Source organism: Lycium ferocissimum, chromosome 11, assembly GCF_029784015.1.
Source record: "Lycium ferocissimum isolate CSIRO_LF1 chromosome 11, AGI_CSIRO_Lferr_CH_V1, whole genome shotgun sequence".
Classification (NCBI taxonomy): domain Eukaryota; kingdom Viridiplantae; phylum Streptophyta; class Magnoliopsida; order Solanales; family Solanaceae; genus Lycium; species Lycium ferocissimum.
The window spans coordinates 43871011-43895422 of record NC_081352.1 but is presented as its reverse complement, the minus strand read 5'-3'; the positions used below and the strand labels follow the sequence as shown (position 1 = coordinate 43895422).

The window sequence follows — 24412 nt, the reverse complement described above, 5'->3', positions numbered from 1 at the left end:
TGTATCTTGTCCTTAATGCAGATTCGCAGCCAAAACAATGTTCAATGCTAGGCAACCTCTACAGAATGCAATAAAACTAAACAACACAAAATAAAGTGTTAGTGCGTGAGAATATGCATAGGAATTAAATGCACAAAATAATAAAATATGTGATAAATTAGTTTGTGATTTGATTAAGCAAGAATAGATGACCTAAGTCGTAGCACGAGTGGAGGAGAACGACTTATTGGCTAGTAGGCTCTAACGCTTGAGAATTAATGGAAGAAGAGCAAACTATATTGGAGCAGATTTTGAAGTTTTGAAGAAAATTTGAAAATTTGAAGTTGGAGGAAAAACTGACTTATGCTAAACACCGAAGCCTGGCTCTAACTTGATTCTTATCCCTGGCTAAATCCGACGTATTTCAAAAAAAAATTTGCCCCAGTCTTTAGGACATTTTGAAGAAGATGTTTTGGTTGCATGCCAAAAAATTTGCCCCAGTTTCATGCTCCTTCTTTGGGGAATATTAAAATTTTGTAATAAATAAAATCGGGCCTTATATAGGCTGCCTACGTATCCTGTATCCGACAGAAAATCAGATCAAACGTAGTTCCGGTTGCATGCAAATAGGAATTAAAAATTCTACCCTAATATGACCGAGTCCCTATGTGGGCTGCCTACGTATCCACTGAGGAATCAGGTCAAGCATAGTTCGCTTTGCAAAAGATTGGTCATTTAATCTTATAAAAGATCACGATTGACCGAGCACTTGTATGGGTATGATGGACAAACTGGGGATTAAGACAGATCTCGATTGATCGAGCGCACGACGAGTTGCATTTAATCCGAGAGTTGCGAAGCATTGGCGGGTTGCAAAATGTCAAGGATGAAAAACCTATGAGGCTGTCCTCGACTTGCAAGACAAAAAAATTGAAATTAATGGGTGCGCGAAGATAAATCTCGGCGACCCAAAATAAGACTGACGCGGTTGAATGAGTGAAGACTCCGCAGAAGTAAAGTACTCGAAAAGTCATTCTTGAACAACTTGATGGAAAATGTTGAATAAATTTCAACAAGTGTCTTTTGATAGATTGTGCAAATAAAATTTGGGCATCTACCAATTTAAGAAGCGATAAATGATTGAGTTTTGAAAGTAAAAGTTCCACGTCGTAGACCGAGTGCTAAATGGATTCTACGAGGCGTGGAGCTAACGGGTCAAATGTTCCGTCGTTTGAGACAGAAGATCATACCCGTAAAGGAAGGACACGGAAAAGCTCAAAATTTTGCAGTTTGATGCGAGACAAATCATTTGACACTAATAGATTTGAGTAACTAAGCGAATAATGATGGGAAATACAATTATAAGAGAATGCTTATTAAAACAAAGTTGGAATGACTGGAATTAACTTCAAGTTTTGGGTAAAATGAATTTTTCAAAGCTAGTTCATGGATGCGAAAAACTAGGAAATTTCCACGACGAATAAAACTTTCAAGTAAAACATCCCACTTTATAAGAAAAATGGGAGTCATGCTAGGAACGGAGGGATAAGCTCTAGGACCGTGAACGATCTTAAAGATGATCTAGAGTTGCTGAAGTGCGCTAATCGCGGAATAATTTGATTATTATTATTTTAAAATCATGAAGGACGCATTAAAAAAATAATTAGAAGATAATGTTGCAATTAAAATAAAGAGACAAGCAAATATGGATTCAATTTTATCTTCTGTTGTCAAGAGAAACGAAGAAGATGTTAGCATATCACAAATAAAATCACGTAAGAGCATATTACTAATAAATTTAAGTAATCCGTTTAGTATCAAGTAATAGCATGTTGCAAACAAGTGTACTGCAAATAAATTCAAATAAATCACTTCGCAAGCAGGCAAACAACTTGACAAGTTAATAACAATAACGCGTGTTAATATGCAGGGGACCTCTTAATGCCAGAGGTAGGCCTAGCGTATATTTGAAAGATAAATGTGCCATCATATGTCATATCATTGCTCTTAAATTAATTAAACGAGTCTATTCCCAAAATAAAGTACATAAATAACTTTAAACTTTATTACATGCCAAATAAGAAAAAGAAAACAAATATTCCTAATAAGCTAAGTTCAATTCTTCATTGTGTCCAAGCTTTTCTCTATTAATAATGTGCGTCAAGGCATTTTTTTTCTACCAAAACTTGCGACCTTCATGGCTATCTGCATCACAAAAAGGTTAGTCAAACCCGCCCTCCTAAAGTTTAATTAATTTAGAGCAGATGATCCATATTTCGGTACCATATATCTTCAAATAATGCACACATAATATGATAGGCGTCGCTCGGGGTCATAAACCCACTTGGACATTTTGGTAAGGTTTGCTAATGGACTTAATATACCAAGGATATTAAGCCTCCTAGGTTCGTGCATGCTCTTAAAGAGGGTTGTGGTTTAGCTCTATCTTAGGCTGACTAGGAGTGGGTTTCCTATGACGCAAGGCTCCCCCAAGCGGACAGCTTGGGAGTGGAAAGTCCGTGGCTGTCGACTGCACCGCCGATCGACTAAATCCACAAGATCAATCCGACTAAAAAGGGTGTTTTAGTAGTGCACGGCCGCGAACCGCGAAACCGCTTTAAGTGTGTGAATTGTGTGAATTTTCCAGGAGTGGAGGAAATATGAGCGGAATGCCAATTTAATAAAGGAAAACATATATATTACATGGCAAAGGCAAATAAGGCAATAAACAATAATAATGGCATTTAAGGGCATGTAGGGCAAAATAAGGAAAACAAACAAACAAAACACCCAACCAAATATTAATTAACCTAAATCTGTTGTGGTTTAGAACCTAATCTCCCCAGCGGAGTCGCCAAGCTGTTATACCCCATTTAAACGGGTTAAACTAGGTACAACATATTGGAGATTCCTAAATTGCTTTGTTTTAAGGAGTCGCCACCTAATTGATTTTAAGGTGAATTAGGGCACCTAATTATTAACTAAGGTAAAACCTAACTATACCTCCGTTAATGGTCTGCTTAATTTCAATTCTAGGTAAGGGTTCTAATTATCCTAAAGGGAAGGGATTAGGCATCCTTTAGGATCCGTTAACTACGGTTTACCGGCCAAACTTAGGTTAATTAATTAAGATTAAAAATAGTGCTTAAATTTTAAGAAAATAGCTTGTACATATTACTAAGGTTCAAAGGAAAATAATATTAGCTAAAGTAAAACTTAAAGAAAATAACAATTTATGAAAAGAACTTTAAAGGCTAATAAGACTTATAAAGGATATTAAGATTTTAAAGAAAGAATATAATGATGCTATAATATTTCATAAATGTTGCTAAGGCTTTTAAAATGCTATTTAAAGTAAAGCTTATACCAAATATAATAATACGGCATGAAAGGAAATTTCAAATGCCATTTAAGATAAAACTTATAAATATTGCTAAAATTTTGAATAATAATGCCATTTAAACTAAAGTTTACAAAATACAATGGCTAGCATATAAATAGAAACCTTTTAAAAGAAAGCTTAGCGAGTTTAAAAATTTGGAATAAAATTATATTGTATGAATATGGTGATGTAGAAAATCTAGACTTATTAAATAAGATGCAAAAGGGTAATGAGTTTTCTTCCTCAAACTTTATCTAGTTGTATTCGGCTAAATACGTATAGTTTGATAAATCTTGAAGAAATTATTTGTAAAGTTCTTGAACATATATTTGCATATTAATAGCATTTTGAAATCTTAAGGTATTGAGAAAAATATGATTCCATTAACTCAAAGTACATAGTTACACTATTTGCAAATTAATTATCCTAAATAAATAAAATAAATATTAAATGCTATAGTCTTGACATAAATGAAAAGAATGAAGCTTATGGAATTAATTATTAGTTTTCCTTTAAATTAACCACCCCTTTATACTAAGACTATCCCGCTAAATTATTTAGAATTCGGCTAAGTTAAGTAAACAAAACAAAATAAAAGGTTAGTTGCATGATATAAATTAAGGACACACAATAGAAATAAAAAAAAAGGGCAAATAATATCAAATGGACCAGCCCGTTTCGGATCGCATGGATTTATTTGTTGTTGGGCTTCGCCCAACAATAATCTTCTTCGTAAAAAAATGATCCGTTTTTTTTTTTTTTTTGTTGGGCCTCGGCCCCAGAGATTTTGTGCCCAAAAAAAGCTACTGCGGATAGGCTGGACGCGGAGACCATTTCGTTGGGCTTTTAGCCCAACACCGAATATGGGAGACGAACGAGTCCCTCGGACTCGTATGCGGTGGTCATGCAAAAAAAATGAAAGGAAAAGGATTAATATCTAATCAATAAAAAGTTAAATATATAAATGTAAAACTTAAGACAATTCAATAGATCGTGCATATATATATTGTATATTCAAGCATACTTCATGTATACACACTCCTTTCCCTTTTCTTTATTTTTGATCGAAAAGGTTATCACATATTTCCACTAATAATAACAGAGACATTTTAAGCCACGAGTACATAACACATATATAGGAAAAGAGATGACAACCATTAGTGTGATAGTAAAGTAGCTTGCCGGGAATTAGAAGAATATAAGAAATTAAGGTAGAACTTGCAATACGAGTAGAAATCAAAATGGGATTCAATTTCATTTCTTGCCATGAAGATCACGGGTATAACTTTCATCATCTTCTTGTTAGTTTCTTCATTTTCACCAATTACTTAGAAATGTCCCATGCGGCAAAAGCCACACCAACTGCGACAACACCTAATATTATTCTTCGCTTCACTTATTGCCTCATTTTCTTCTTTTCTAACACTTGCTTGTTCTTTGATGACCAAGAATCGTTGCCTTCTTTACTCATTTTTGCGTTAACAACAGCCCATACTTTGAGTTAATCTATAGCATCTCTTTATCGTTTTACCGAAAACCATATTTCTATATTTAACACAATAGCGTAAAATAGATTGTTTTTTTTTTTTTGCACATAATAGCCTGATTCAGGACCAATACCGCTTAGATCTTATTAGACAGCAGTTAACTAATCTATTCTAACCAAAACACATGAGTCGACTAACATACCATACATGCCTACTTTAAATAAACCAGACCAACGTAATATTTAAGACGTATTCAATTCAAACAAGTTAAACCAACACATAAACCACGCTTAACAGACCTCGCCCATACGTTTCAGGCTAAACTAAGTCATCCCCACGTATAAAACTACAAGAATCGGGTAAGACAGGCTTAACTACATAACTGACATTATTCAACTAATTCAATAACATATCCACATGCCTTAACTGCTGGTCTAGCATAAAAAGAGCGTGGCTAGCAAACTACATAAGAGCCAAACTAATCCAAAACTAAGACATAAACAAATTATCCTGCTAACTTAAATTAATCGACATGCTTAAACTAAACGCATAACACATAACACATAGAGAAACAAGAAATTGCGGAAAGAATAAAAGAGAAGGAAGATCATATACTGAAGCGAAAGGAATTAAAACATAACTAAACTACAGGAGTTGGAAAACAGGAAGAACTGAATGAAACGATACTAAGAGGAGGAAATTCATGGTTTAGTCAATGAAGACTCAAATGCTTCACAAGTTATCGGATAGATTCCATATTAAGTGTTTAAATGAAATATAAAGTAGTCATGACTCTTATGTATGGACTCGAATTAACAGCCAGAAGTTTTAGACGAGGAAGATAAGATTAAACAGGGACTAAGCATTAGAAATAACTAGCACATACGGGAAAATAGCTATTTTCGAAATAGGATGGTGTTTATGCTTTCAAACCTCCGACTCGGCCTAAATAGGATTTCAACAGTTCATGGGACCATACAGAAGAATATCTTAAGCTAAAACAAGAAATTTCTCATGCCTTTAGACGATTAGTGCGACAGAGACCTTAAACCATATTTCCAAGCAAAATACTGGATATACTGAATAAGCACCAACCATCATCGAAAGACAAATATAACTTCCTATTTCACAACATCGAACATGACTTTCTATTTTTACAACGTCAGGCAAACGAAGTTCAACATAGTATCGAACTCGAAACTGCGACACGGTAAATACACACAGAGAATACAAATATGCATCAAAGTCGAAGCGAACTAAAATGAAAGGAGGGGATTGCACTGACCACTCGCGTCTAAGGTAAATGGAAAACTAAACTCGCCATGCACATATACCAAAGTATCCTATAATTAAGCGAAATAAACTGCATACAAATGGACTAAAACCGACACATTATCAACAATGGTCATCCCGATATAAGCCTATAAGTACTGCTAAACCTGCCGTAAATTAAGCTATGGCATGAACACTGTTGACTAGGAAAAACCAAACCAAAACATGATTCCACACAGATGCTATTTAACAACTAAACTGAAACCAAATCAACTAAATCGACAGAACATACATGAACAGATAAGTACCATTAAACTACTAGAGCTGAAATTAAAACTAACTAAAGAAGGATTATTACCTCTTTCGAGTGCAGCGAACTGAGGCTTCGGGTCTCGATCTGCTTCGAACACCACGAATCCCGAATTAGTGCACACTCGAATCCAAACAGAGATCAAAGGGCGAAAATAAAAAAAAACGATTTAGATCTTCGACTCGATATCGACAATGCTACGGCTACTCAAACAAACTAATATTTTTAGGGAATTTAGGTGACTCCCAAGCCTAATGTTTTCAAGGATCCAAGGTGGCTAAAAGAGAACTTCCAATTCTTTTTTGGGAATTTCCGCGGCTAAAAAAAAGCTCCCTCAAAATGAGCAACAAAGCTTCATATTTATAGGTTCAGATTAGGGTTTGCTAGGAGTGATGTTTTTTTTTTGGGCGGGATTTTGAATTAAGGCTCCACACCGAGTCAAACCAAATCATTCAAAATCCGAACGTTGTAATTTGAATATCTTGCCCAAAATGTTGAGACCCTCACTGGAAAGGAAAGATTCGCACCCCTTCAAGCGTGAAAACGGAAACACGATGCCTGGAAAAGCATTCAAGAGTGGCAAAATAAAAGTTTCATTTCGACTTGAGGGGTTTGGCATTTCTCTGAAACAGGAAATGAGGGACAGAGATGATGAAGCGTCTGGAAAAACGTTCAAGAATGGCAACGCAAAAGATTCATTTCGGCATAGGGGTTTTGGCAATAATCCGAGAAAGGAAAAGGGAGAAGAGAAGAGGAGCGTGGGGGTGTGCGGCTGAGAGGAAAATGAAAGGAACCCTAGTGGTTCCTTTTGTTCAAATAGAATTGGGTGGGGTACAAATTAATTGGGCTGGTCTGATTTAATATGTGGGTTGAGTAATGAATTAAAATATGGGCTAGATGAAAGGAATGACTTGGCTTTCTAAGTTTTTTAAATAAAAGACCCATTTTAATAAATTATATACTAAGTGTGTTAAAATACCCCCTAATATAAAAGTATGTGTTTATTAATACTCAGATGAAAATAGAATGACGCTATAATGGTCGTGCGATAATATATTTAAAATTCAACAGTAAGTATATGTTATTATTAAAATATGCGAAGAGAAATGCGGTGTGTGTGCATAAGCTGGTAAAATGCTAAAATGATTATAATGCAGATTATAATAATACCGGTAATAAAAATAACAATAACAATAATAATGATGATAATAATAATACTGGTAAAAATAGTAATAGTAATAATAATAATGATAATAGTAATATTAGTAACAGTAATAAAATAACAATAGCGACTGCAACAGGGTAACGAATGCCAGTATTAATAAAAGCTAATAATTATAGCAAAACATAAATAATTATTTCTTAAATTACCAAAAAATAGTAGAAATGTGAATAGATATTTAGGGAAGACGGGACAAAATCGGGTGTCAACAAAGACTTCATAGAGAAAATAAAAATATAAGTTTTAGATGTAAAGGATGTAAGTTAGGAGATCTAACAATAGAAGAAACTATAAGTCACTTTAAATTATGTGAAGCTAGAATTGATAATTGGGGATATAGAGTAGAACATATATACCAAAAGAAATCAGACGCTTTCGATAAAATATTAGAAGATATACAAGATAGTGATGAAGAAATAGAATTAGACTCAATAATAAGCCAAAAAGAATTAATGGAATCTAGTGCATCTAGTTCTAGTCCATTTCAAAGAACAACAGGAGAACAATACACAGTAGACACAAGCACAGGAAATGTACCTAGAAGAAAAGTTTTTAGAATAGCAGGAGAACCTATAGACAATATAAAACCATCAGTAAAAAGAATGTCTATAGAAGAACTTATTATTCTCTAAGAAGGAGGTAATAAAGGAAAGATACTAAATATAGCAGCTCATGATCCATAAAGATGGAATTCAGTAATAGACCTTTAGAAAGGTATAGTAGTAGCAGACTATATAAAAACTTATAATGATACAGATGCTGAAACGATGTATAAGTACTTAGAAACATTTTTAGGAGAATCAGCTAAAGCTCTATGGGAAGCATATAAGGAAGATTTTCCGATGGAATTCAATACTTAGTATCCATGAGAGCAAATCCATACAATTTTACTAATAAAATACATACTTTAATTACAGGAGAAGATCCAAATAGTGGATTAGTAATATTATAAAGAAATGCTTTAATTAAATTAGAACAGTTAAGTATAAGTAGTTGGTTTCATATTAAGAAATTTTTAAATGATTATTTTTATTATTGCACAATTAGTGGAAACGCTTTTGACCAAGAATTAGGAATTATGTAAAAACCATATAAACTTTTTAGGAGTAGTGCTAGGAGATGGCAAAATAAAATTACAACCTCATATAGCTAAAAAGGCCTTAGAAATGCCAGATAAACTAGATAATGTTAAAGAATTACAAAAATTCTTAGGAATAGTAAATTATGCTAGAATACAAAAATTCTTAGGAATAGTAAATTATGCTAGAAGTTTTATAAAAGACTTAGGAAAAATAGCAGGACCATTATATTCGAAAACGGGAGCAAATGGTCAAAAACACTTTAATACAGAAGATATTAGATTAGTACAAAAAATTAAAGAAAAAATATTCCAAACCTAAATATGCCCCTAGAAACAGACTTTTTAATTATAGAAACAGATGGAAGCTTCGAAGGATGGGGGGTCTTTCTTGCCTTTCTGATCCGTCTTCGTTTCTTGATCTAATTGGAAGAAAGTTTAAAATTAAAGTAGAAGATGTCGTAGAATTAATGGGAAATAGAGGAATAAATTTAATTAAACCCATAAAAATAAATCCTGAAGAATATGCAGGGTTAGAATGAAAATTAGAAGACTTTAGTAGAAAAAAGATTCTACAGCCAGAGTCACACCTAATGTACACTAATTCTAAAGGAGAGACATCTATAAGATTTACCAATTATAATTACACACCACAAAGAGACATAGAAGAAGAAAGTACTATAGATGAAAATGAAACTCTCTATAAGCTGTGTCTAAATAGTTAATGTGTTCAGTAAGGAACTTTCTTGAGCTTCTAAGATTTACTAATCTTTTTCGAGTAATATAAACCATGCGATAGTGAAAACTTATATGTTTAGCAAAATGATGTTGTCTCATTAACTCTTGTCTAACAATAGGTATTTTTTCGGCCATCTAATTTAACTTTTAAGGTATTACCAGAATATGTAATAGACAAACAACAGACATGTTTAGTAGACAATTTGTGGATATCACATAACAAAAAAGACTTTAGTCATTTTGTAGCCATCTAAATGCACTTTGTCAGTATTTTACAAACAAAAATCTAGATAAGAAATTTAAATTTTATGTTATAGTCCATGGTAGAACTAGTGGTATTTTTCAAACTTGGATAGAAGTTTTAGACTATTAAAGATATAAGAAAACCCCTTTTTAAAGGCTTTAATGATTTCACTGAGGCATTAGATTATGCTAGAAGAGTGTTGGGACCAAATTACTATATTTCTCCAGCTCTCAGACAGTAATGCATGTTTCTCTTGTAAATGGTTTCCTAGTAAAGATAAAAGGGCAAAATGTAAAAATTATTTTATAGAAGGATGTATCATGTGTTGAAAAAATACAAGAAAATAATAAAGACATTACTAGAATATTAGAGGTTGTAGAAGCATCCCAGACTAAACAGAAGAAAACTTTCGAAAAATCAGAACAAAATCTTGATTATTTAAAAACACAAGAATTAGAATTAGAAAAGAAAGTCCAGACTCTAATTAACAAATTTAATCTAGAAAAATTACCTACAAAGACGGAAATAGAAAATTTAATTAAAGTTATTACAGAAAAACTAAAAGAAATAGAACTAAAGACAACCCAAATAGTCTCTAAAATAACGCAACAGGTAGAAGTTTTAACTAGTGATATTAAAGAATTAAAAAGGACAGTAGAGAAACTAAAAGAAATCACTCTTTCATGAATAGACCAACATTAGCTCAAGAAGAAGCCTCAAAATTAATAGAAAAGTCTACACCTTTACTAGCAGACTATAAAGATTATATACCTAACGCTAAATCGGATCAAATAACACTACGACAAAATATTACGATAATTTCATTAATATTAGATATAATAAAGAAAATAGAAATAATAGTACCAAGGTTAGAATTAATAAGTGAGCGAGTACGGTTGTTAACTGAACAACAAAAAGTGAAAAATAAAGAGACCTCTAAAAATAAAAAAGTTGAAGAATTAATAGGCCAATTAAAAAAGGTAGAAATAACCCCTCAAAAAGAAAAAGTCAAAATAACTAGAAAAGCACAAAAATGAACCTTCTTCCAATTAGATCAAGAAACGAAGACGGATTGGTGTATATATATATAAGATATGAAGCGAAAATTTCTATGAATTCGTATGAACTCGAAATTATTAGATCCTTAGCGGCAAGAAGTGCCGCTTAAATTGTCTTATTCTTACACATTTATGCTAGGCACATGATACTCATAGTGACAATCTTGATGTTAATGACACTTTTTTTTTTTTTTTTGGCTGGGAAGCCTGGGACGGCATAAAACATCTATGCTTTTTGTCATTTGCTTTATTTTTATTTGATTTTGCACCTTACCCCATTAATTTAAACGGTCCGGAAAAGAACAGCAAGCTAAAGTGGTCTCACAATACCTAATTTATAAGGACCAACAAATGGTTCAGCCTTAGCTAGTTATCTCACTTTTCTGAGAGTATTTCACATGACACTCTTCTGAACTTTTTTTCTTCCCCTCCCTTAATATTGTGCCAACCCAAAAGATAGCTATAAAGATGGAAGTAAAGAACAAGTTTGTAGCAATAAAAGCTAACATAAATGGTGCGCCAGAAGAGTCATACTTTGAGATAAAAGTTGAAAACCTCTCCCTTACAATTGAGCCAGAATCTAAAGATGTTGTCATCAAGAATCTGTTTGTATCAATTGATCCGTATCAACTAAACCGGATGAAGAGCGAAAGCTCGTCACAAGCAGCCATAAGTTTTGCATCTGCCATTACTCCTGGTGAGGCCATTGACACTTATGGTGTGGGCAAAGTTATGGTTTCTCATCGGCCCGAATTCAAGAAAAATGATTTGGTAGCAGGGCTACTTACCTGGGGAGAGTACACTATAGTGAAAGAAGGTTCCTTGTTGAATAAGTTGGATCCTCTTGGCTTTCCTTTGTCTTACCATGTCGGAGTTTTCGGATTCAGTGGACTTTCTGCCTATGGTGGATTCTTTGAAGTGTGTAAGCCGAAGCCAGGGGAGAAAGTTTTCGTGTCTGCTGCTTCAGGTTCAATAGGGAATTTAGTAGGACAGTACGCTAAATTACTCGGATGCTATGTTGTTGGCTCTGCTGGTAGCCAAGAAAAGGTAAAGTTGCTTAAAGAGACACTTGGCTTCGACGATGCATTCAATTATAAAGAAGAAACTGACCTTAAATCGACTTTGAAAGCACGTTTCCCTCAAGGGATTGATGTCTACTTTGACAACGTGGGAGGCAAAATGCTAGAAGCAGCAGTTGCAAACATGAACTCATTTGGCAGAGTAGCCATTTGTGGGGTTATTTCTGAGTACACGAATGCCAACACACGAGCTGCCCTGGAGATGTTGGATATAGTCTACAAGAGGATTACTATTCAAGGATTCTTAGCAGCTGATCTCATGAAAGTGTATGCAGATTTCCTGTCGAAAACAGTTGAGTATCTCCGAGCAGGAAAACTCAAGGCCATTGAAGATGTCTCACAAGGTGTTGAAAGCATTCCCTCTGCTTTTGTCGGACTGTTCAATGGTGATAATATAGGCAAAAAGATTGTCAAAGTTGCAGATGAGTAAAAAAATAATAATAATAATAATAATAATAAAAAGGGTCAAGAACTTATTTCCAAATTAGGGAACGTTTATTTGTGCTTCTTTCAAGTTGTAATTTGAGTTCATCTCACTTCAACACTCAATACTCTTTTTTTTAAGAAAATTTGGAAATTCTCTAAATCCCACACTTACCACAACAGTGACATGCAAATTACTGACATAACCCTACTTATCAGACAAAAAGAAAAAGATCTCCACACCCTATATGGCATCCCACTGACTTGGACTAACAATACAACTTTTAAAGAATGCTCCAAATAAACATCAGATTAATGCTACAGCTAGCTTAAGAGATTATGAAGAGTATAAACCGTTCAGGTCCCAACGAGCAGCCTATTGGGTATGACTCACCTCCCCATCCCACCATTGTACTAAACAGAGATATATAAGTAAATGAAAGGGTCTCCAGAAGTAACTCTTAATCAAATAAGCACCTCACTTAACTCTTAATCAAATAAGCACCTCACCAAGGTAGCTTTAACAAGGTAATTGGAATTAGCAAGAACCTTTGGTAGTTTGAGATGGGAAGTTTTCACCGGTAAAATGAAATTTGCTAGGCAATGCTCAAACAATTCTTCATGGCTAGAAACCCAGCACAGATTTCAATCATTCTCTTAACAATAGACATAGAGAGTATATGAAGCATCATTGGCTTAAGAACAAATGTAAACAATTCACATTCACTACCAAACCAACCAAAGCACGGTCAAGATTCAGAAAGAACGTCCTCAAAAACATTTGGTTAAATTCAAATGATTTTATCCCTCTTCCCCACAGCTCTTACTATAGCAAATAGAAAAGATTATAACATCATCTTGCAGAGCCCGGCTGCTAAAGCAAAGTGGAAAAGTACATATTTAGCAACTCTTCAAGACCACCACAAGATAAAGTGACCAACAATTATACCAAAATGAATCTCGTACCGAAATAGCAGCAAAACAAAGTGACAATTAATGTACATAAGTCAGTTCCAATAGAGTATCAACAAAAAACACTGTCGTACTAGCATCACAATGGGAACAAAGTTTAAGAAGAATGGATCAGGAAGGTGATAAATGTAACCAAGTGTAATATTCACAGCATTAATCATGAACCAGCAGTCTTCCTTCCATTCAAACAGACTAGTTATTAGCCACAGCTGATGCAGAACAAAAAAATAAAGCACTTGGTAGTAGCTCCTTTTTTTTTTTTTTTTTTCTCTTTAGTTGTTCGTGTTTTCAAAAATTTATGGTCCTAAAACTGAAGCCACAGGAAGACACACACATATCGTTAGTGTTTCAATGTAGGGCTATTCATTCTTGAGGGGGAGCGTTTAAAGGGCACCATAAAGATGAATAACCAAAAAACATGCCAAACTTACACTGAACAACTTGCAGCACTTAAGACTTCAAGTAATCAACTTAAAACCACTTCAGCAAACAAGCTCCATTTTCTAATAAGATATCCAACTTTTTTTCTAATTGAATGTTCCCGAAGGGACAGCTTCAAGTTCACTCACCTAGTTATTCGACAGCCTATCAAGATGAACCGAATTACTGTCTCTAAGAACTTTCATGAGGCTCAAGAGAAGATGATCGGTACACAGTTTATTAATGCATTCAAGCATCTATATATTGCCCAAATCTGTCCAATTTGGCATAGACATATAGGGGTCGTTTAGATGCTGGTTAGGAGTAGGATTATTCGTGTATTAAAGCCAACATAACTACCACCATTTTTGGTAACACTTTAGTTGCTATGTCTAAAATTCAGCACAGGTGTTTGGTTACCAGCTTACAATCCCGCATAACTAATACATGTACAAGTTATGAGGGAATCTATGTATTATTTTATTCAGTGTAGAAGACGGAATAACTAATACATGCATAACTAAACCCTACATTACTAATACCTGCATAACTCTAACCAACAACTAAACGAACCGTTGGTGCATTCATGGATTTTGTAACAACAGGATGCATGATACGAATTGGTGCAGAACTTTAGAACTTCAATTGAGCATGAGAATAGCAGCATTTCTCAGTTTAATGTTGCTGAAGAGCACCTTACAAGATAAGTTAGAATGTAAAAATACAATGCAAGACACAATGTTATCATAAATTTGAGAACAGGGCTATCGGAAGCATCACTAAATATGAGGTGAAGCAAGGCTTTCAAAGTAGGTGGCCACTTGAAATTTAAGAAAATCACTGGACGGATAATGGTAAGTCGCTTGAATGAACCATTCCTTGAAATGTACAATACTATCTCTCTGCCAAGCTTCACTAGTACTACATCACTGTTCCCTGCCACAAACAATGGTGACATATAACCCTTACGATCAACGGGTGATGAGATTGTAACCAACTTAGTCCAAGATTTCTCGACACCGTACTCCTTTATCGCCCACAAATCTGCCCTATTTGGTTCTTCATAATTGCAACAAGCAACTAAACACCCTCTCGAAACACCTAATGTCCAATAAATACCTCCATCTTCATAACTAGGCAATGCTATTTTTCCATATCTCTTTGCAACCAAATCCAAAGTAACAATCCCCCAAGAAGTGCGATAGCATTCTACCAAGTAAAGAGCGCCATTTGCAAAAATACTCACTTCTCCATTCAAATAACCACTATTAAAACCTTGCATAGTTGACCATTTACGAGCCTTTACGCTGTAAACCCAAACCATGTTCTCATGTCTACCATCCATCTCAGCAAAAATCCAGATCTTTACAACCTTATAATCTTTAGTAGATGCATCATAACCAAATCCATATCTAATAAAACAACAACCAGCACCATCATAACGAAGTATTAAATTACAAAATACTCCCTCCGTTGAATCCTGTTGTCCTAAATTAAAGATGTGTGTAACGTACTAAAATGTCCTCTGAATCTTGTGGTTTTAAACTTGTCACGTAGGATATTTGAATTGTCAACTTACTAAATATAGAAAGAAATACTTTTTTTTTTTGTGGACAAACCAAAAAAAAGTAAGACACTTAAATTGGGACTTCCAGTACATGGGTTCAATAGCATTAGTGTTAATAAGTCCTTGTGTAAACAAATTAACCCATTGCAAGAATCTAAAACCCGACCCGAGTATGCCTCCAAAATCTTTGGAGGACAACCATGTTTAGACAATGTAACAGATAAACTTTCACATGATATGTTGTAAATAATGCAGAATTTAGTCAAACCAAAAGTATATGAGCCTACAAGAGCAAGTCTATAACCATTAATTATGGAAAAATTGACATGGGTATTGAGGAATTTAGTACTTTATAGTAAATAAAGCCATGATTTTGAAACACACATGAATTTAGAGAGGGATTTGAGAGGTAACCTTAAGAGAATATCAAAGATTATTTCTTGTGGAAGGGTTGGTAATTCTTTAAAGGGGTTCCTCCATCTTTTATGATTCAATTGCTACTGAATCAATAGCATCAAGAACAGTTCTTGATGCAACTGTAGAGCATGGAGTGTGGAGTTTGAGAAATTATCTTGTTGCAAAAAATTTAAAGATACCTAGTTATCAGCTTAATCAAAGGGAAAATTTACATAAAATAATGAGTCACATCTCTGAGCATATTCACTTGTTAAGAAAAGTATTACCATTTTGATACTTATTATTGATCACGCGTAGTGCAAGCATATTCACTAGTTAAGAATGGCTCTAAGTAGGTGCTTGGACAATATTTGCTTGAAGATGAAGACATAGCATTTGAAATTGAGGCCGAAAAAAGGTACTATAATATTTGAAAGGTCAAATTGTGGATGAATATGAATCACTTCATAAAAATTAGTCGAAATATGTAAATAAAAAATCATTATTTCACCTGAAATTCTCAGCATATAAGTTTTTCAATATTCCAAATATTTGCTTGGTGTAAATGTGGAGCACTAGTAAAGTTCACCCTTATATGTAGTATTTTTAACTTTTCTTGAAGGAGCAATCAAAAGGTATTTGAAAGACATAAATCAGGGATCATTGCAGAAATAGTAATACTAGCATATTCCATTTTTTTCAGGACAAAATATCATGTAGGTTTAATGAACCGAAAGGCAGGAACCATCAGTGTAACTGAGTTTATCAAGTTACAAAATTTAAAGCTTTCATCCGTTTGGATCCTATTCTAGACTTGTTAGCACTAGTATAAGAGATATCTTACCAACAAATGAATTTTTCTTATAATTGTGGCGGCCAGACCAACTTACGCATGCCTCAACTTATTATATGAGATACCTGCTACCTCCCACAAGTACATGTTAACTATATCCACCCAAACTTGAACAAACGAGAAGAAATAACCCAGTATTTTTTTTTTCTCTGTCTCCGCTAGGGTTTGAATCTTGCTACCTCATAGTTCTCAACCCACTCTATTTATCGCTAGACCACACCCTTGGGTATTGTTACCAACGCAACAAATGTCTTACTGCATAATCCTTTTTCATTTTTCTTTCCTTTCACTATGTATCATTGAAAAACTCTTTTTGGCTTCTTTTTCATGTTACATTTGAGATATCATTATAACAAGAAGAAATCATGACTATTATCATCATATATAACCTATGACAGATCAGCATCTAGTTCAGATTAGTCTGCACACAACAGACATTCAAGGGAAAAAGACGCTCGTTCAACATTTTGTTGCGACCAGCTTCACATAAAACTACCAACAACATGAGATGCAATGAGCGAAAGTAGGTAAGTCTCCCTCTATGTGCACACATCAATAACATTAGTACATCACAACAAACAGTAAAAACAGAGAAAACACATGCTACTTCTTTGCGCTCACAGCAATAACATTAGTACATCACAATGAACAGTAAAAACAGAGAAAACACATGCTGCTTCTTTGCGCTCCATGCGGCTAGCAGGGGGTGAATCAGTTCTTCCTAGCATAGCTTTCACTTCCTGAAAGTTCAATGATACATAACTGTTAACAAAAAACCTCATTGACATCACATATGACAAGTAAAGGCAGTGTAGATCTAGAAAGCAACACATGAAGAGCTCTACTGGCCTTGTTTAAGAAAAGAAAAAGACTAAGCTCTATTTCCCTACATTTCAGATATGTCAACGACGATTCTGTCCATGTCCTAAGCAGTGAAAATGAACAAATCCAAGGTACTGAAGTAACCTGATGTCAAACTGCATGAAAGTGCTGCATAAATGGTATACTTAATATGATAAATTCCTTAAGAAATAAGTTTTAAGAAAGAGTTACAAGAGATACCCATGCTGATCCACATGCAACATATTGACCCGCCTAGAAATGGGTTATTTAATTCAGAGCTGGAGCACTTCACAGAAGGCATGACCCTCCCTAGCTCCACCAAATCTAACACGGAATTTCCACACACAAACCTTTTGGCTTTTTAACCATTTCCCCCCGTACAGTTTCCACTAAAACAATTAAAGTTATGTAGGCTACGTCTCATTTCTCCCCTTTTTGCTCAAATTAGTGCCTCACAAAGGATGCAAGTCAACAAATAGAACCAGAACAGTAAGTAGATCCATGTTCAAATTCTTGAAATAGCTTTCCAACAAGGATAAGCTATTTTTCCTTGTTAGCATATACTTGGCTACATTGACTTTGGTCAGACTTTACATAATCACACTAAATATTTGATATCAAAACAAATAGACTTCCCGTGAAAAGCATTAAACAAGGCTATTGATCTCTCACTTGATGATACATTACCATAGCACCTAAGAGTACTAAAAAAGGTCAAGTTACATATATGACTCGCTGCTCTATTTAGAAACAAGCTAAAAGAATTCTTTATAGCAGCGACACTTCTTGTTTAAAATAACAAAGATGAAAAGAATTCGAACTTTAGTAATTAGAAGACAACAGCTTAACCAAATTTCTCTAGATTCCCCTGTTCATTGGTATCACCATCTACTCTCGTGATCTGAACAGCTTAATGTGTTTCCTCAATAGCTTTCTCCTTCCAACCCACTTTGGTACATATCAATGTTATTACCAAACTGAAAAAAGATTCACATTGACCTAATACGCAATAGAATGAGAAGGTAGTGACAAGGAAATTAACAGTAAGCAATAAACAGCAAGGAAAAGGACCAAACTAAATAGTTTGTTTTACTTTAACTCTTATTCCACAATTCCCGTATTTCCTCTTTTCCCCTATTAAGTTTCACCTAAGAAAAGTAAAAATAGGCCCGAGATCAAACAATAACTCTAGGAAGGGATACACACATTCCGCTGACTTGATTTCCGTGTATCTAGTCCTCTTTATGATTACTCTGTCTAGAGGCAAAATAGACTCCCTTATAAAGCTGCTCAAGAAGAACACCAAAACTAAAGAAGAACAACACAGATAGTAGGCAGACCGTAATACCTGAAGAAAAATACAGCTAGCACTTAGAAGCAAGGACAAAACCAAAACTAGTCCAGAAGAAAAAACAGTTAGTTACCTATCAGCAGCAGTGAGAAATGCCAAAATCAGATACTAGGCAGACCGTAACACCTATTCCAAAATTACTGAATTTCCTCTTTCTGCCTTATTAAGTTTCACCTCTAAAAGATTAATTAAAGAAACCCCCAAATCAAACAATAACCCTGAGAAGGACCTCGGCATTATCGGTGCATTCACCTGCCACAACTCTTCTATGTTCCTGGTGCTCTTTATTTTTTACTCCGTCTAGATAATATTCCCTTAAAACACATCATTTAGTACAAAGTTGAAGACAAAATTATCGTTCCTTGAAGACTCCTAGCGATACAGTTTAAAGATATCCTTTACCTGTGCATTGTCTTGTTTTATATGTGAAATTACAATCAGAATTAACAACATTTAAGATAAAAAGTACTCTTGCAAGTTATTTGTTACTCGAGATACCTTGATCTAAGCTTTTGTAGCCTTTTGTGTTTTTGTTGCATCCGCAGCCCCTTCTCTAGAGAAAGGACAAACTAGACTTTCAACGTAGACTTCTGCCTTAGGACCGCCATTAAACTCAATAACCTTTGAATATCTTAAAGAATCATCCTTCGGATTGTATATCATGGAAGTTGTATGAAACAGAAACATGACCAAAATTTCACCTTTATTTGACATGAAATAAGGCAGAAAAAAAACATGACGATCCCCCACATAACGATCAGGATAATTGATGGTAAACATCTTTGTCCAAGATTCTTTAACCCCATACTCCTTCATAATCCAAATAGATATATGTTTTCCATGGTTATTACAAAAGACAGAAAGATCACTACCTAACACTTCCAGCAACAAATCAATATCTCCCTCTTCGTAGCAGGGATGCTCCACCTTTCCCCATTTCTCATTAGCCAAATCAAAAGAAGTGATGTTCCACTCCTTATAAAAAACATACAGACCATCAACAGTAGCAGTAGGCCAGTAAAGTTTCCCCTTCACAAACTTACCTGAAACATCTAATTGCTCCCGACTTCTACGATCAGCAACATTTGCCCAAGGATCAACACTTCTCCAAGAATCGCTCTTTAGACTATATAATTTGAGCCTACCTCGATTGAACCTGCCACACCTACGAAAGGTACCCACTAGCTTATAGTCATCATGAAGCTCATCATATCCGAAACCATTCATTCGCCACATTTCAAACCGCAGTGCAGGTCTAGGAGTAGGCAATTTCTTGTACTTTCTATTAGATGGATTCCATAGAAACACATTATTTTTCTCATCCGCAAGACAAATCAATCCATTGACGGAGCCTACAATCGTTTCAAACTGAGGCAATTGGTCGTACAATCCATCGGATGTCATGCGATAATTCAAGTCAAATACCTCCGTAACAGACTCAGAAAAAAAAGAATTAAGAGTACAATCTTTAAGATTCAAGAACCCTTGTCTAAAACTCCATATAACCCTATGGTGGGTATAATCCTTGTTATTAGCAGATACACTAAGATGGTTCTTGATAAATTCAGGGCTAGAGATTAAAGAAAGCCAAGATTTTGAAACAGCCCTGAATTTCAAGAGGGATTTCACTGGTAGCCTTAAGAGTATTTCAGTGATGAGTTCTGGTGGCAGAATAGGAATGGTCAAGATTGAATCTTTAACTGAAGTTGATGAAAACTGAGCTTGGTTTGTAAGTCTGCTACATTTTGAATGTTGATATGAGGCTTCAACTACCTCAGATTCCATTTGAGTGAGCTCAGTATTCTTTACACAGTGAAATTTTCTCAAAATGAACTAGTCAGCTGTGGACTGTTTGAGTTTTTCAAGAATATTTTCTATTATATATAAGTGGGATGGAGGAAAAATTTTACTATTCGACCAACAAAAGTTGTCTGAGGCTCAACCCTTTGCTTGACAAGTGAAATTTCTGGGTCCCACCAGTATTTTTGCTTACTCACATGTTTCTCTCTCTTTTATTCTAATCATTCACTCTATCTTGCCCACTATCCCCACACAACTTAGCACAAATTTTAGTTTTATAATTTTCTCTTCTAAATTAAGCCATACAATTTCATAGTTCAACCAACAAATATTTAGTTTTCAATAGTAAATTAATTGTTATTTTGTCTTCCAGTTCTCGGCCGCTCCTGCAAAAAAAGGAAGAATTTTTTTTTCAAAGTTTTTAAGAATATGCAAAGCGTATACGTGTATGACATTAACTTAAATCGTATTCTAAAAATCAAATTTATTAATTACATTTCTGAAATGCAATTTATAAATCGTATATCTAAAAATCACTTTGTAAAGCACCAATAAAAATCAATAAAATACTAAAAGTCTTTATGTCAGAATATTCTCCGCTTCAAAATAAGTGTCCACTTAGCCTTTTTATTTTGGTTCAAAATAAGTGTTTACTTACATAATCAAGAAAGAATTAACTTTATTTTCCAGCTTTGCTCCTATTTACTCAAGGCAATAAATAGGTAAGAGTGTTATTAATAAAGGGTAGTTTAGTCAAAATGCCTTTTTTTTTTTTAGAAATTAATATTTTTTTTAAGGGTGTGAGAAAGGCTAAGTGGACATTTATTTTGAATCGGAGGTATTACATCATTTTAATGCTAAGAATAAACCAACATAAATAGGCAAAATAAATGGATAAAGATAGAAATAGATCTTTTTTCATTTATCTTGATCTATTAAAATGTACGAAACTGACAATTGACCAATTATCAATACATAATTGTGTGAATTTTGTAAATGGCATACAACATATAAGGAATAGTTAATGCATTTCTGAAATATTGATTGACCATTTATTACATTATTTTGGAATAATCACTTTGTTAACTACATAAATTATTCAATAATTGCTTTTAATAAATTATATTTTTCATATGGGAGCTTAGTGCTCCAGGCGCCTTTTTTTATTTTAGAAATGTGATTTATAAATATTTTTTTATAAATCTGAGTGAAGCTCAATATCGTCTTTTAACGTTTTATTACCTCAATTAACTTAAACACATTTATAGTATATCGCATGCATTTTAATATACATTTTGCATATTTAGAATTTTGATAACAATAGTGCATTAGTGAAGTCAAAAGTTCCATACTTTGGTGAAAAAAATAGAAACAAAATATTTTTACATTAACTAGTATTTTCCAGAGAGAGAAAAAAAAAAAAACTTTACATTCTATGAGAAAGAGAGAGATGAGAGAGCAAAAAGATAATTGGAAAGAATAAAAGAGAGAGAGAAAGGTGTGAGTAAGCAAAAGTACTGGTGGACCGTAAATTTCACTTGTCAAGCAAAGGGTGGAGCCTCACACAACTTTTGTTGGTTGAGCCTCTACCATGGTAAAATTTTTCGGAATGGAGGGACGAACACTGCATAAAAAATTGTACAATTTTCTGTCTTAACTCTTAAGCATACTTCCCAGAAAAATTTTACCATGGTAGAGGCTCAACCAACAAAAGTTGTGTGATGTTATATCCCGTATTTTGTACGTTGGAATATTTTAAGTTAGTTGCGACGAATTATGGGCAAAGCTATTTTTTCGATTTTGTGTAATGCACAAGATGCTTATGAATTTTGTTGGATGAAAATATTAAGAAAAATTTGGGGTTAAAAGTGAAATTTTGGAAACTTTATATTTCATGAAAATGGCCATATGTGGCCATGTGTGGGTGTGGGCCATGGTACACTTGTGTGATTTATATAAGTAGCAAAAGATGACTAATTAAGTCATATTCTTCATCCTCACCTTAAGAGAATTCAAGAAGCTTGGAGAAAAAAAAAAAAAAAAAGCATGAAGACTTTCGGCCATGGTGAAGAAAAATTGAAGACCAAGAATAGTGATCAAAAAATTATTTTCTTCTAGCTTTTCTACTAATTGGAAGGTCCTCTACAACGTGGAGGGGTTGTTGAAGCAAGCAAAACATCCGTTCTTGCGATTCACAATCCTAGCCGAGTAGTGAAGACAAGTGGAGAAGGTGAGGTTTAATCTTGTTTACATGTTTTCATAGATGTTTGTACATGTTGTGGTATGTGGAAATGGATGGAAATCATGAAAATTATGCATGTTGATGTTGGCCGTATAGGAATGCTGTTTTTGGTAGGTTATGGCGAATTGATTTTACCTAGTATTTTGGTTATTGTTGTCATGGATTATGTGATGAGAATGAAGGTATTGAATGGTTCAAGTTGAAGTTGTAATTGTTGGGAGCTTGGACGTGTATATGTGGTGTAGTGTAGGAGTGAAGAACTAATCTTATTTAGCATGTTTGGATTGTTGTGTTGTGGATTCTATGATGCAAATAAAAGTTTAATGGTTCAAATTGAAGTTACAATCATGTGTGGGCTGTTTTGAAAGCTAATGCGAATTAGATGTAATTTCTTGTATTTATGAAGATGATGTTGTAAACGTGTGGATTGTTGATGTAGTTTATGAGTTTTGGAAGAAAGAAATATGTTATTGTTGTTCATGTTGAGTTGGGAAGGTTTCGGGTTCCATGGTGTATTGTTTGGATTGTTTGAATGTTGTGTGGATTATTGGAAGCATTCTTGAATCTTGTTTAAATGGTTTGGATTAGTACTTGAACGTGTGAATATTGATGTTGGTTTGATCATATGCGGTTGATTTGAATGAAAATGAAATATCGTCGAATTATATAGAAAAGAGTTACTAATGTTAGAATGCGTTTTGAATTCATTATTGACGTTGTTGGAATGGTTGTTGGTATTGTTGTTAATAATATTGGCCGAGTTGAATTCTCGGGGATGTTGAGTTTATAGGGGAAATGCTGCCCAAATTTCTGTAAATAAAGTGCGAGCTTGGAATTGGATTCCGAGGTGCCTATGGCTAATGTTTGGTGTCTAATGACGTTGTTGTAGATTTTGAGAAGCCGAGACTTGAGTTGGATTAGCTTAGGAAGCGAATGAGGTATGTAAAGCTTACTATTTCCTTCTTTTGGCATGTCTTAGACGGGATTAAGGTATGACATGATTTGTGCCTTGGGGCAACTCCATTCTGAAGTTCCGAGCATGTTTATGATTCATATTTGCTTCTTGATGTTGGCATCCTTATAGGGTCAAGCTATGGTCCGTATGTCTTTGATATGATTGGATTTGAAATGCTGTGTAAACAGTTTTGTTCCGAAAGGATCTTATGTCTAAAAATGTCTGTAACTTTCATAGACAGAACCGGATTGCTTTGATATGCTCGTAAATGATTCTATAACGTATAATGACTTTAACTTTCGTAGGCGGGCCCGGATTGGGTTGACGCTCGTCCGTGGGTCCGCGACTTTCCTTTGTATAGTTCTAACGACCTATTTTTGAAAGAACTTAATGTGGCTATCATTCCGACCCCCGAATATGGTTACTTACTTATCTGTAAGTCTGAAATGAGGATTTTCATGCGTATGATTTTGATACGTAATTATGATTTCTAAATTTCTATTTGGTATGTTCCCGAGAGACGTTCGGAGGAAACTTGATTTGACTATTGTTTTGGCTTTTAAATGATGATTCGTTTTTATTATTCTATTGAGTCTTTGTACATGTTTTAAATTGCATATAGTTTCTCACGATTCTGCTCGTGCACTTTGTTGTTACATCTTTTGCCGAGTCCCCGGTCGGTTATGTTATCGTGCGCACTATGCTATATTCTGAAGTATGATGTGTATTCTGAAGTATGAT

At 34.4% G+C, this 24412-nt stretch overlaps 3 protein-coding genes across 5 annotated transcripts; 1 reads left to right on the top strand and 2 right to left on the bottom strand.

Moving 5' to 3' along the window:
- Positions 1-11078: 11078 nt before the first annotated feature.
- LOC132036647 (2-alkenal reductase (NADP(+)-dependent)-like) lies at positions 11079-12410 on the top strand. The gene has a single exon (XM_059427027.1). It carries the CDS (start codon positions 11239-11241, stop codon positions 12277-12279), a length of 1041 nt encoding a protein of 346 aa, XP_059283010.1. The 5' UTR covers positions 11079-11238; the 3' UTR covers positions 12280-12410.
- Positions 12411-14284: 1874 nt separating this feature from the next.
- LOC132036648 (F-box/kelch-repeat protein At3g23880-like) lies at positions 14285-15892 on the bottom strand. The gene has a single exon (XM_059427029.1). The coding sequence runs from the start codon at positions 15007-15009 to the stop codon at positions 14335-14337; it is 675 nt and encodes a 224-aa protein (XP_059283012.1). The 5' UTR covers positions 15010-15892; the 3' UTR covers positions 14285-14334.
- A 906-nt stretch (positions 15893-16798) lies between these two features.
- Positions 16799-20554, bottom strand: LOC132036255 (F-box/kelch-repeat protein At3g23880-like). 3 transcript variants are annotated; one of them, XR_009409542.1, is made up of 3 exons: positions 19173-20553; positions 17088-17220; positions 16799-17017 (listed from the first exon to the last, which is right to left on the bottom strand). XR_009409542.1 is itself a non-coding variant. In XM_059426543.1 (2 exons), exon 1 carries the CDS (start codon positions 20457-20459, stop codon positions 19179-19181), a length of 1281 nt encoding a protein of 426 aa, XP_059282526.1. In that variant the 5' UTR covers positions 20460-20553; the 3' UTR covers positions 16799-17220; positions 19173-19178. The 3 variants fall into 3 exon arrangements, 2 of the variants coding, with proteins under 2 accessions (XP_059282526.1, XP_059282527.1); XM_059426543.1 differs by having other exon boundaries at positions 16799-17220; XM_059426544.1 differs by lacking the exons at positions 16799-17017; positions 17088-17220 and adding an exon at positions 17235-18271 and having other exon boundaries at positions 19173-20554.
- Positions 20555-24412: the final 3858 nt, after the last annotated feature.